Below are 14,676 nucleotides of genomic sequence, written 5' to 3'. Positions count from 1 at the left end.
GTCGGTGAGATGATTGTATATTGTCGGTCGGCCGACAAGTTTTTTTCCCTACGAACTGTGACTTCTTATCCGCTGTAACGACTTCGAGAGTGACTACAACGACAATACTTGTATTTTCACTTTCCTATAATATCAGCTAAAGAAATCAGAGGTTTAAAATTTTCGGGGAAACTAAATTCAAACAAGGTTTAAGAGTCAACAACGGTACGACGAATCGTCTTCCTTTCTTTATATTGTGATGAAACACCAAAAATTCCGCGCTTCGCGCGGAAGGGAAAAACTTAATTTAGACGAGTCGAGAACGGTACAACGAATCGTGTTCTTTCTCTAATAATTTGAGGAAACGTCAAAGCTTTCGCGCTTCGCGCGAGAGAGGGAAACTGAATTCAGATGAATCGTCTTCTTTTCTCTATATTGTGATGAAACGCCAAAAATTCCGCGCTTCGCGCGGAAGGGGAAAACTTCATTAAGACGAGTCGAGAACGGTACAACGAATCGTCTTCTTTCTCTAATAATTTAAGGAAACGTCAAAGCTTCCGCGCTTCGCGCGAGAGGGGGAAACTGAATTCAGACCAAATTAAAAGGGCTTATTTAGAGTCGAAAACGGTACAACGAATCGTGTTCTTTCTCTAATAATTTAAGGAAACGTCAAAGCTTCCGCGCTTCGCGCGAGAAGGGGAAACTGAATTCAAACAAAATTAATAGCACTTATTTAGAGTCGAAAACGGTACAACGAATCGATGCTGACTAAATTGAAGAAATAATTCTTATATATTTATGTCGTCGAGGTAAATGGCCATTTTGCGCATATGCAAGTACTATAGATAGTCCATAGGAAAAACAATTTAGCCTTCGATCCCAGGTTTATAGGGTTGAATTTGTAGATATTGCACATTTAATTTTGTCGGTAATTGGTGGCTAGTTTTGTCGGTTATTGTTGGCCTCTACACCCCCCCCCCCCCCCACTGAAAAAGGTCTAGCGACGCCCCTGATCGCGGATTGGGGGAAAACGGCCCCTCCTAACTTTAACGTGTACAAACAAAAACATGTTATCCCATTTCTCTGCGTGTACAATAAAGAGTAATGTTATAAACGTTATGACCCTTTAAACATCAAATGTTGTGCCTTTTTTAAATATTGTCACTTGCTCAAAATCAGGATCGATTCATTATTTACTAGTGCCCGGAATAATTGTTTAGGAAATTCTGCCGCCCAATTCTCCCCACTTAAATCACTAATCCTACTTCTACTTTAAAATTATTCGCATCACCTACCGATATGTAAAAAAGTTCTCAATCGTTTCCCTACCTATGTATTTATCTGATTTCTATTATCAATTTATCTATCACTATCAGTATCACTGAGCTATACCGGTGTATTGAAATAACATGTCGGGGGGGGGGGGGGGGGGGGGGGCTCAGATTTGGTTTGGACGGGGTTGCGCCGCTCAAGCCTCGGAACCCCCTACCCACTTTTAGGGGTCATTTTTCTCGAAAAAAGACCCATTTCTCACAATTTTCGGGTGATTTGAGGGTTTAGAAAAAACGACCCCGTTTTTATAGGTATTTTTGTTAAAAGTGGGACCCATGTTTAGGGATTTTTTGTGTGAAAAAGTGACCAATTAGAGCGGCACACCCCCGTATGTCCTAATATGTGAGTCTCCCCCCCCCCACACCCCCCCCCCTCCCCGAGGGGGGGGGGGGAGACCAGATATCACTTCAAATGTTATTATACTACATGGTAAGCCCCATTGTCACAATGCAGCTAACCTGGTGGAAGACCCGTGAAAAGTACACTGTACACACATGAACTGCATAGGTGAGTGACTGGTATATAGCTCCACCAAATTTATATCAGAAACTATTAGAGATAACCAGATGAAAACCCAATAGATTTTGACGTTCGGTAGTCAGACTAGTCACTGCATTAGTGGTCACGTGACTGAACCACACGAGAAATCGCGAGATTTCGGTCACACGTCATTGACCCCCTGTGTAGAGCGACGAAGTTGGCTGCCAAAACTGGAAGCAGAAGAAAATCCAACATGGACGCCGATGAAGTTGACATTGAATTGCCCTACATTTGCCCCAAAATGGCGGATGATCCGGACATCATTGACACCGAAATTGGATTACCAGTTCAAGAGGTGGAGATTGAGAGCATACCAATGGAACATATTGAGGGTATAACGACAGAAAATATAGTTACAATACCGGTAGATGGAATTGGACAAGTGGAAACCGTGGAATGTGAAACTGTTGACGGAATTGAATGTCAACCCATCTCGATTCATCATGCGATTCACCATTTAACAGATCGTGAAGAAATTGTTCTTCAGACTAGAGAGGAAATTGTAGGGGATGTTGATGATTTAACAGGTTCAAGTTATATTATTGATGCAGACTCTGTCCCTGTTCCAGTACCAAATTCAGATTTATCGGACGAAACATTGGCCGGTCCCAGCAGACGGAAAAAGGGAAAGAAAAATTCTCGAACGAGAGTCTTGGCGAGCGGGGAGTTGTCATTTGACTCCGAAAAGAACACAAGAAAATGGGAACACAAGCAAGTTCAAATAAAAACTCTCGAAGGAGAGTTTTCAGTGACGATGTGGGCTTCAGGTGAGTGATTTTTGTTTTAATTAGATAAGGAAACCGTCAGACTATCACTATTTTAGCACGACAACTCTTACCATCAGCGCGCGTCCCTCGGCTGCCTATGCTGCAATGCCGTTTGTTCACTTTTCCGTGATCATGTGTGTAAACGAATGAGCGAACGCAAGCGCACAAACTCGCACCCTATTTTGCCGTTCGACAAAATATCAAAGCGTCTCCATCGAGTAGAATGCCCATCTTAAAGAACTTATTCAATATGAATGATCACACCAATAACTAGAGGCCCTAATCGGCCACAAATCTCGAATGTTTGGTTTGTTTTGATGTGATTTCGGCCATGTTTTTCGCCATGTTTTTGTCATGGGCGCAGCCATGTTACAAAATGGCGTTTTCAAGATGGCGAATTTGGCAGAGGGTCGTTTGGCGATACTCGTTGAAAATATGAAATTTGTTGGGGAATTATTACATTTACTGATTCATCGGTAATTAAAATACTCTTAATATTTCATTTGTATTACTTATAGGGTTACAATTTTAGTGTAAAAGGCCGTTTATTGCTCCAATTACCGTCTTAACGATTGTGTTCGAAGGGCTTACCCTGGAATTGCCATACTCTTGCTGGTGTTGTGCGGTGTTCCCGCCATTTGCTAGCCCGATAGCTCTGGCGTGGATTACAGCACATTTAGTTCATATTTTGTGTGTTTGTGTGTAGTGCATGCTGTAAGCTGTGCGTGCTCATTCATGCCATCAGGCATCAGATATGTTGGCTCATTGTCTATTGTAAGTAGTACAGTACTAGACTGAGGCTGCAACATTTTCACGCTCTGAATTCAAATGCCAATAAACATTTGGGATGGTGTTTTTGTTAATGTATTAGGCCTACATACAGTGAAAGAAGACCAAAAAAAGGAATTCTACAGAACATTTAGATCTAGACCTACTGATAAAAATAAAACTAAGCCCGCCCCAAAGTTGCCAAAAATTTGATGTCAAAATTTCACTTACATTTCACTTTCACTTAACATTAGATTCATAATAACGTGAAAGACCATGTCATTTAAAACGAACTTCTGTAAAGATTCCCCCCCCCCCCCCTAAAAAAAAAATGTGTTTGAAGACAAATTGATATTAAAAGGAATAATTTTGGGTTTTCTTTTGGACGCAAAAAAACAAAATGTTGTATTCTTTCATCAATATTCGACTTCAGACACATTTGTTTTGAAAATCAATGCAGAAATGTGTTGTTACTCTTACAGGTAAAGACCAGTTTTGGAAACGCCCCCCCCCCCCCCCTCTCAAAAAATGAAATGGAAGCTCTTATTACCAATCATGTGAAAGCATATGTTTTGACTAATAGTAATACGTGATCATAATAATTTTGCTGAGAAACCGCCTACTAATTGATATATTTGGTAAATTATTATATCTATTTGGACCTGATAGATATAACTCATGTGTCGCGCACGTGTGCATAGTCCCATATACATCTTTCTGTGTACAGTCCTTGTAACTTTACCAAGACTGGGCCAAATTTCTTATCATTTTGATGATTCCAGAACCTTGCAGTACACACAAATAATTATATGCTACATGTACATGTAGATGATCAACCTTTTCTGATCCATTTCACAACTTTTCTTTCACAATGCGATTGCATGACCTGACCATAACTGGTCTTTATCTTTAAATGACATCCTCTTTCACATTATGATACAGTTTATGTGAAATTTTGCAATCATATCTTTGGGGCTCCCAAAGGCTTAGACAAGTCAAAAATTGATTTGCTTTTAATAGATGCAGAAAAACAAGAGGAACAGAGCAGAGCAAACAAAATAGTAAAACCAGATATTTAACTAATAAGGAAGTTCTGACATTTTAAAGAAGTATGAAAAACTATGAACTTAGAAAATCACTACCTAAATTGCAAATTTTGTTATCAGTTTGTGACGTCATCGTCTTACTATTTATCAATTGCTTTACCGGTATATATTTTTATCCTATTAATTTCCCTTTTCATCCTCCATACAACTTGATTCCCCCATGCCTTTGCCCAGGTTATATTATTTGTATCATATGGCGTGCATGACATTTCACAATATCTTTTATGAACTTTGAAGAATTGATACTATAATGTGTATATTCATAAGCATTGATTTTATATCAATAGTTTATCAAAATGCACATTTTCATGAATTAACTGGAAAAAAATTACTCTATATTAGTGCATCCACACAAAAACATTACTATCAATATAACTTGGATGCTGGTGTGAGGAAAATATATTTTAAGGGGGAAAATTTAAAATTTATATTATCAATATGAAAAAAAGCTATTAGTGGATAGTGAGGCAGTGACGTGACTGAAGTCACAGACTCATGAGTGAGTTGCCAATTTGTCTTGTGATTTTCAAAGTTGTTCATGTCATTAAAAATTCATACAGGTGTAACTCTCTATTACATGTAGTTATCCAATTTTGCTCAAACTTTTTTTGATTGGTTTGTTTAAACTTTCTGCATCTATTGAAAGTAATTTATTTTTGGAGTGGACTTGCCCTTTAAATGGATAGGCCTAATTGAGTTTTGGTATAGAGGGCACTACACAAAAGAATTTTATGGTGAGATAATGAAAAACTAAGGGTCAAATTTGAAAGAGCAAATAATTTAAATAACAAAATCATCTTTGCTTGATCAAAATTGGTTCAGAGACGGCTGAATTATCCATTCTTACATTGTATATTTGATGATTTTAAACCAGCCGTTGAAAAAAACAAGATAGGGCCTTATACATACATGTACGTTTTATTCCAGCCAATGCCAATTTTGGCTTTTTGTTAGCTTTTTTGTTTTGGTTTATAATACGCACAACCAGCCGGCCTGTGTATTGTTATTATTAATTAATAATTAATTAACGGTCACCATATTTTGTTTAAGTGGTGCTGAATTGGTATGATTGGATTTAATCCAAATTTCACACATTTTGGGGTCTAAAATTACCTGCATAGCAATTCTAGTTCCCCACAAACTACAAAGGCACTAGAAAGGTCATAAATAAGAATAAGAGCAACAACCATGCACTTTGAAGGAATTTGCAGTCTTAAACAAGAACTCTTGCCTGTCCCGTTAAAGGCACACTGTCCTACTTTTAGCTACTTGCTCCCTCTAGAAAACTTCCCCAATCGGTGCCTGTTGGTCCCCCATGATCCTCTTTTTCTTATGTTAAATGAGAGCTGAGTTAATGAGATAGCCACCTGTCACGGTGACCTTGCTGGCTCGCTGGGCAGTCTAATCCATTCTGGCTGAAGTAGTAAAAGCCTGCCTTTAAGACTAATGGTAGACTTTAGAGTCTAGACATTATACCAGTAGACCAAGAATTAATGTTAATAGTTGTGCAAAGCCAAAGTAAATTACTAAATTTTGTCATTTTCTAATTTTGACATCAGAAACATTACTCTTTCATATCTATAATTATTGAAAATGGTGAAATAAATAGTTGAATTTGCTACGACTCTTTTTCAAATCATTTCTGTACTAAATGATAATGGAAATAATAATAATAGGGTGTCTAAAATAGAATAAATGACATTTTTAAAATAGTGCCCGCAAACATCAACAACAGTGACAAAACTTATGCATACTTTACTTTGTTTGTTTGCATTGATGCCCATGAAGAAAACTGTTGATTATCCTAGCAAATTAATGATAAAGCAAGCAAAAAAAGTAAAACAAGTGGTTTAAGATCATTACAGCTAGGCAACTCCAAATGACAAAATAATCCCAGAAATGAATTTTTTTTGAGCATTTGATAGCCAAAAACATGAAAATTGTTGTCATTAAAAAAATTAAAAAAATAGGCCAATTTTTTCGCCGATTATTTTTGTCGATACCGATCACAGGTGCGAGAGTGTCGCTCCGGTCTTCCGATCCGATCAAAACCCCAACTTACAGTGTTATGTAATTACAGCTTGTGTACCAAACTACCAACCTTGAAAGCCTTTTAATTAATCACCTCTTGTAAGAATGAAAAAGAAAAGTACATGTAGTTAGATCTATCTTCTAGTCTACATGTACACGTACATATACCGTACTACAGTGTATTTGATAGGTATGGAACTTTATCTTGAAATTAACTAAGAGATCTCAAGAAAATGGCTCAACGTTATTTACACTGCAAGCAAAAACCATAGATTTTTCTCACATTCCTATGTTTTGTTGGTAGTTGCTAAGCTACACATGTAAATTCACCTTTTTTGTAGTGTAAATGTAGTGTAATTTGGGTTTTTTTGTGTTTTTTTGGTCGCGTTACTCTCCCAGCTTCTGTGCAATTGGCTGCAGAGCAGTGACAAGTTGCACATTCGCACGACTTTCAAAATAGATAAATAATCATTAAAACAATTAAAATAATAATCATTTCTCTTTTTCACCAGTGAAGAAGAGAAGCCTCAAGGATAGTGAAGAAGAGAACTCTTAAGTATTTTTATTTTAATTGTTTTTCATTATTATTCATTTATTGCCGCGATGAAAGATTATCAACATTGAATTATTTGTGTCATACAGTATGTACACAAAAATACAAGAAAATAATGATGCTCTGTCTGTCACAAAGAAATTGTTTTAAAAACTTTCATCCCTGTTATGGTCTATTTTTAGATGGTTTAAAGATGAAATTGTCATGCATTAAAATATGCTCAATTTATCCCAAGAGATGAAAGCAAAAAGGGTAAAAATTTACTACAGAGTATCATTATTTCTTGTATTTTTGTGTATTTTCCCGATTTCGATCAAAATATAGACTCTCTTCTGTTTATGTACATGTTTGAGATGACACTTTGCACTGCATTACATGTACATGTTCTTGGTTAGACAGCAAGCTATAAAAAAAACACCTTCATGTCAATTTGTCATTGAAAAAACAAAAAAATCACATCTACTGTGTTGCCCAGTAGTTTTTTAAATGATGTTGCTCAGTGAAGCATGTGTAGATTTATGTCATTGGTGTATCAAAGGAAATAATTTACTTGTACTTTATGTAAAGCAAGGAATCATTATACAGTTAATATTTTGTTCACGATGTCAGTTTTTTTTTTAGTTTTTTTTTTTCTGGGACGCATTGTTCATAATTTCATATGATATGTCTACTTAAAATACTTATATAGTGTAATTTTTTTGATTGAAGAATTTGTATTAAATTTGCATTCATGTATAGCCTACATGTACATCCTAGTGAGACAGGCTTGACTTAATATTATGAATTTTGTTTCTTTTAAACAGAAGAGAAGAAGCAGCTGTCAGATGACCCTGTGACCCCACCTCAGCAGGTGATAGCACCACCAGCATGTCATGACCGATCTCTTGGCTTTGAGTGTGAGCCACCAGACTACTCAGAGTACCTCACTGGAAAGAAGTTACCACCTGGTGGCATCCCAGGCATCGATCTAAGTGATCCAAAACAGTTAGCAGAATTTGCAAGGTGTGTGTGTGTAATATTGTGACCAGGGAAAAAAATGTACAGGGGCTTGGGGCGAATTAGCCCCTGAAATGCCCAAAAGAGCCCCCGAAATTAAAAAAAGAGCCCCCAAAATTTGCATAGAGTTCAATGCAAAACAATTAAAGAGTGTTATTTTCATGAAAGCAAGCTTGAAAAGTAGCCCCCAAATGGGCACAGGTCCATCAACATTACTACACACATCTACAAACATTCATATTATATACAATTAATCTACTCATCTACTTATCACCTGCCCCTAATCTTTGTAAATCTGTTGTAGTTGTGTTGTGTGATTATTTGTCACATACTGGTACTGGTAGTTTGTTTTTTGAGTGATGTACTACTAACTGAATATTGACAAGTGCAGTTTCACTCATATTCTAACATTCTTTCACTCACATCTAGCATTTTTTCATTAATATCAGTAGATTTGTAAGGTTTCAACTTTCAAAGTTATTCCTTTATTTCCTGCTACAATAACAATTATCACTTTTAAAATGTATAATTGTTTGGTGAGAGATATATCAACTTCCTTCAGGGCACTTTCAGTTCAAATCAACTTACTTAGAAAAATATACCGGTAAGCGTATTCAACACTGCAATCATGATGTCCGTAAGGAATTTGTTAAAAAACAATATTTTAGTTGTGTAATTAGCAAATGGAGTTGAGGAGAAACAATCAAGCTGCACTTGTAATCATCCTGACAGTATGAGTTCTATCACTTTTCCAGTCAGTTTGTTTTCCATTGGCTTTTGGGGTTTTTTGCAGTGGCATATCTGAACAAAGCCTTACTTGTACATGTACATGTTTACTTTTTATATGTGCTTGACTAATGAATATGGACAATTAATGCAGAAAGAGCAAGCTCTCTACCCCTACTGTAGTTACCGTTCATTTGGGTTTTTTCTGTGTAAGATTCTCAGGAAGTTCCCATTTGTTGATACGTTTACATTTGTTGTTTGTTTTTGTTGTTTTGTTTGTTTTGTTTTGTTGTGTTTTTTAAAATTATTTTCTATGTGTGTACTGTGTTCAGTTTATAAATGCAACAGGGAAATGTGTATTTTCCTGTTGTAATCATATAATGGAGGACATTAGGATACTGAGCTAATGACTAGAACCTTTTACATCGCAATAATAATAAAGTTAGATTTGCCTCTCTTGACGGTACATTATGTAACATAAATGAAAACTGCATATTGTACACACTGCAGCTTAGTGAAGCTTAGTACTCCTTTGTTGAATTGTATGTTTTACATAACTAAATTCACTGGAATTTCTTAGGGAGTCTAGTTCAATTTTGGTACTATACATCTTATATCTTCGAGTAATTGAATTTTTGAACAAATATTTTAACTTTTACTTTCTGTCTTTAAAAAACAGGATTAAACCAAAGAAGCCAAAGGATGATGATGTGCCAAGAACAATAGCCTGTCCTCACAAGGTACATGTAAGCATGAGCTCAGTGTCAAAGTTATCCTTTATATTTACAAGTTGCGTACATTTTTTCTTGATAAGAGTGTACACTGTACATTTCTGTTTTGTCAAGGTGTTTGAAAGAAATCTTTAAGAATATTAAAATCTCTAAGGTTGAAATTGGAACATGTACTTGTTACATGTAACACTTCCTGAAATTTGCACTCACATATTTCATCTGCTAAATTTGATTCAATCATCGGATCAGTTATAAGATGTGAAATGTAGGTTTGATGAAACCCTTCTATATGTAGATTATAAAAATAATATAATTTATAATAAGATATTTCTATACCGCAAATTTGCATAATGCCTCTAAGCGGTTTAGAAGGAAAATAGTTGATAAGTAAAGGAACAGAATTTGCATTACATGGAGATGTATAATGAAGAGATGAAAATGAAATAAAAGTATTATTTTGCAGGCACTTTGAATAATTTACTCTCTGTTTAGTGTTCAATAACTCTTCACCATGATCTGCACATGATGCAGAATTAGATATGGTGCATTTGATATTTGTAATTCCTCAGTACTGTCATACATGTATGCACATGTACATTGTTTGTAATTTCTTTCTCTTTATCTGAACCAGGGATGTACAAAGATGTTCCGTGACAATTCAGCCATGAGGAAACATTTACATACCCACGGGCCCACGGGTACATGTATGCGCAGAGTGTGGTAAAGCCTTTGTTGAGAGCTCTAAACTCAAGAGACATCAACTGGTCCATACTGGAGAGAAGCCTTTCCAGGTACAAACTATTTTCCTATCCATCTTTAACCCATATCAGTAATAAAAGATGAGAATTGAAAGTACACAGTAGTTCAGCCAGGTGAAAATCTGATCAACACCAAGATACAATGGTTAATAATATACCACTGTATGTACTAATCGTGGTTTCTTCATGTGAATAAAGCACTTGGGTAACATTAGTTATTCTGTGTGTGCTTTTCCCTCGTGACCTATGTTTATTTCATTGTTATCCCATTTTTTTTGTATGCATAGAGTTCTTGGCTGAGAGATGGTCTGTAATTATACATTGTAAGCAGGTGTTTGTACTTTGATACATGATATAAAGTTGCATCTATTGCAACTGCATGAAGTGAGCTGTAATGCATATGCAATCAATGGCAGTAGTTGTTCCTGGTATGTGCAATGATTTAATAGAGCAGATGGTTCTTTTTTTATATAAACATACCAGGTAATCACTATGTAACATTGCATTTTGCTATTCACGAAGGTTTTCTATGGAAGATTTATAACCTACCAGTATACTGATGGAATTTATGATTCGGATAGATTTACATTGTAGCATTAAATGTATTGCCCATTTACATACGGTATATTGCTTGTTCTATCAGAATCAACAAGTAATGTAATCACTTTAAACAGGGCTGTCAACCTTGACGCCACCAAGCTCATTCTCCCGCCATTCCACCAGATTGTAGTGGGAGATTCCCGCTCTCCCGCAAACGATGTAGAATCTCCCGGTTTATGAAAAACCTCCCGCCAAACGTGTAAAATGAAAAGCTCTCAGACCAAAATAAAAATGAACTATCGAACGCGTTTGTCATTGTGGTTCCTTCGATAGTGGTTAATTGGGACGTACCGCATCATATGCAATTTTTTTTTTTGCTTGGGGGGGGGGGGGTTGTAAAATTTACCAGGTCTCTGAACTTGGCATCTCTGTATATATGAATGTACCATTTTATCATAAGTTTGATTGTTTTTTTTCCCTTCTCCCAATATTATCTCTAGTGTACATTTGAAGGCTGTGGGAAGAGATTTTCACTGGATTTCAACCTGCGCACCCATGTGAGGATACATACAGGGGACCGTCCATACGTCTGCCCATTCGATGGCTGCAACAAGAAGTTTGCCCAATCTACCAACCTGAAATCACACATACTCACCCATGCCAAGGCTAAACAACAGCAGCAGACAGTGGTAGTCACGTTGCCTTTGTGAACGTAGTCAACACATCTTAGCTGTAGAGCTTAGATGTGATGTAAGTGACCCTAGCCTTAACCTGACCAAGTGAAGAGAGAGTTCCATAGCTCCATTGACATCAGTCCTAGACTGTAATTGATCAAGTGAGCAGTGCAACAGTTTGGGTTGGAGAACTTGTATGAACTTTAACAAATAAAGGCATTCTTGTCTCTCTTTATTTCCCTCCATGTCTTTCTTTATCTCTCTCTTTCTCTTTCTCTTTCTCTCTCCTCTATATTTTGTGCATTTAAAATAGCTACAGATGATGAAAGAAGAACCGGGATGCATCTACCTGACTATTTTATCAAAGGTTCAATATTAATGTTCCTAAATTGATCTTGTTGTCAGTAGATGCTGATTGTTTAAATGTTCCCATCCGTCATTTGTCTACTGTCACATTCATGTTTCTAACATGTACATCTTTCTGTCTTATGCACACCACTCACTCTTGGCTGGCAATGTAAATATCTATACATACATTTAGTGTGACCTATGAGTTTGTAATTCGATTGAAACCTTTGCACCACTCTGTCAAATGGACTTAATTGTAAATAAACAATTTTAAATTCAGTCATGAGTCATGACAAGTGAAGAGCATCTATGCCACCAAATACATTATCAGTATATTTTTTTCATATGATAATGTTAAGGAATATATTATGTCTCAGTAACTTTCTGAGGTTATGATGAAATAGACTTTTTAAAGAATGCCTTTGTTATTGTTCTTTTCAGCAGTCTTTACAATATATATTAGTGCTGTAGTCAAACGTTTAACCGTCCGGTATCCGACCGCCCATGGCGGATTTCGATTTATGCCCCTCCACCTGGCACTATGCCTGGCAATGTCTCCCAGCTCAGTAATCGGTGTGATGACTCACCACTCGGAAACTAGAACAACCCTCCAATTTGTCTGTCATCTTGGTTTGAAAGTAATCTTTGTAATAGGTCTCAATATGTAGTTTATAATAATAATTCATCCAATTTTTACACATGGCGTACCACAAGGTTCTATCCTAGGTCCTCTACTGTTTTTAATTTACATTAATGATCTCACACATTATTCTAAAAACGACATTGTTACTATTATTTGTGACTAGTTCACAAGCACAAATCGGCGCCTTCAACTGCACCTCGCAGTTAAATGAAAGTCCTTCCCACTTTTTCACACGGACCTGGCTTCCAGTCGGCCCCCCCCCCCAAAAAAAATTAAATTTTAAATCGTTTAACCGAAAACCGTCCGGTTTTGACTGGCGGTTAAACTGAATTGGAGATATCCGTGATGTTACAGCACTAATATATATGCAGGTTTGACTCTTGTTCAGGGTGGTGCATTATTTATACTACTCACAAATGTCATTTAGCATAACATTCAAAGGAAACTACATGCCCAATTCTGAACAATTCTGTCTTAATGATGTATCCGAAGTACATAGTTTAATGAAAACCGTCCACATGTGTTCAACTTTGTTATTATTTTATATGTCATTCTATGTCATAGAACTAATAGACTGAATCACTGAAAGTACATACAGATATACATTTTTATTTTTAAACTGCAGTAATAGCATTGACTATGATTTTAAAGATAAGGTTGATGATTATGATGTAGGTCTAGATTGATTTTTATAATTTAAACTCTCTTATCCTGTCATTGTTAGATTCAGGCTGTGAAAGTAATCATGTAATTATTATGCTACAGTTATGTTACATGCAAACATTCAAGCTTTACAAACTTTCTTCTTATCTTGCTTTTTTAAAATTGCTGAATACTTATTTTTTAAAATATTAATCTTCTTAATCATGTGTTATGTATTTTGTTAAATTGAATGATACTTTGAAATACTTTTCTTCCCCTGTACTGTGCATGATTTGATATATATATATTTAGGGGCATTTTGGAACATGATGACTGTATAATTGACCAACGACCATTATGTTCCTGAAGTATATATTTCATTCTAGGTGTACCAAAAACGAAATGTAGTACCGGTTAGTAATTGTTTTAATATACTGCATATCTACATAAAGAAGAGCAAAAATATACTTACTGTTGCAATATGGTATAAAATGAGCATAATTATGATCAGTTATTTTATGAAATATTCTTGGCTTCTGCTTCTCATCAGAAGTATATATCTGGACTGTGTCTGTGGAATAGTATACAAATAATACACAGCAGTGAGAGCATTAGTAAGAGTTACCCACACAGGTACCTTTGGAACAATCTAACACGCCGATAGCCGAGGACGTTTGGACTGTTTCGAAGGTACCGAGTGTGAGTAATTTTACTAATGCCCGAACAAAATGATGTGTATTATAAGATGATGTTTTATTTGTTTTTTTATAACATGATTTTACTAATGACCGGTCATTAGTAACAAATCCAATCTCCCTGTAAGGTTCTGACCAGCGATGGGATTAGAAGACTCTGTGACCACTGTTACTTGGGTGATAACAAACTGGATACATTCCTTTCCTTTCCTTTCCTTTAGTACATCTGAGAAACTGAGGAAATCTTTATTTCATTGTAAGATTTGCCACAAAATTTACACTAGAAAAGAAGTTGATTCCGCAGATAAGTGTTTACTCTGCAAGAAGAACCTACACGTAAACAGGATTTTTTTAAACAAATACTTACAACAAAAATTCAATTTGTAATACATGTACCGTACATGTAGTTGAAATTCATAACTGCATTTATTCAGCTTGCTATTTTAGAAGAATTCCACAGATTTGGCATTGCATTGATTTGTTTTAGGGGTTCTGTGATATCTTAAAACTGATGGAAGGATATAAAACATGGCATTTGATGTGTGGTTGTACACATTAGACCGATAGGACAAACCTCCCCCCCCCCCCCCCCCCCCCCCCCCCTCCCCATAATTTGCACATGTGCAAAACTATAATGAAAGTGTACTTGTTGTGTCCCATTAATTTTGTTAACCTTGAACAGAGCTTTGTTAGTCATTTCAGTGTAGTTTACTCATTGTCATATTCACTTGTAAAAAAATCAACATTATGCTATATGATATTGTGTACATGTATTTGGTGCAAACCCACTTTCTCGAAAACTGCAAATTATATTACAAGTTTATAACAATATGTAAAAAGGAATGAA

The 14,676-nt window shown here is 36.1% G+C and overlaps 1 protein-coding gene across 1 annotated transcript; it reads left to right on the top strand.

Annotated features, from left to right (window-relative positions):
- Positions 1-1,975: 1,975 nt before the first annotated feature.
- On the top strand, positions 1,976-12,407 carry LOC585260 (transcriptional repressor protein YY1). Its single transcript, XM_785095.5, is given in 6 exon segments — positions 1,976-2,618; positions 7,880-8,078; positions 9,478-9,538; positions 10,161-10,217; positions 10,219-10,320; positions 11,328-12,407. Coding segments are annotated over 6 exon segments (1,203 nt in total). The 5' UTR covers positions 1,976-2,044; the 3' UTR covers positions 11,538-12,407.
- The last annotated feature ends 2,269 nt before the right edge of the window (positions 12,408-14,676 follow it).

Source organism: Strongylocentrotus purpuratus, unplaced genomic scaffold (assembly GCF_000002235.5).
Source record: "Strongylocentrotus purpuratus isolate Spur 01 unplaced genomic scaffold, Spur_5.0 spur5_scaffold_5, whole genome shotgun sequence".
In the NCBI taxonomy this organism is placed as follows: domain Eukaryota; kingdom Metazoa; phylum Echinodermata; class Echinoidea; order Camarodonta; family Strongylocentrotidae; genus Strongylocentrotus; species Strongylocentrotus purpuratus.
The sequence above is the reverse complement of the archived record's forward strand: the minus strand, read 5'-3'. Positions and strand labels throughout refer to the sequence as shown.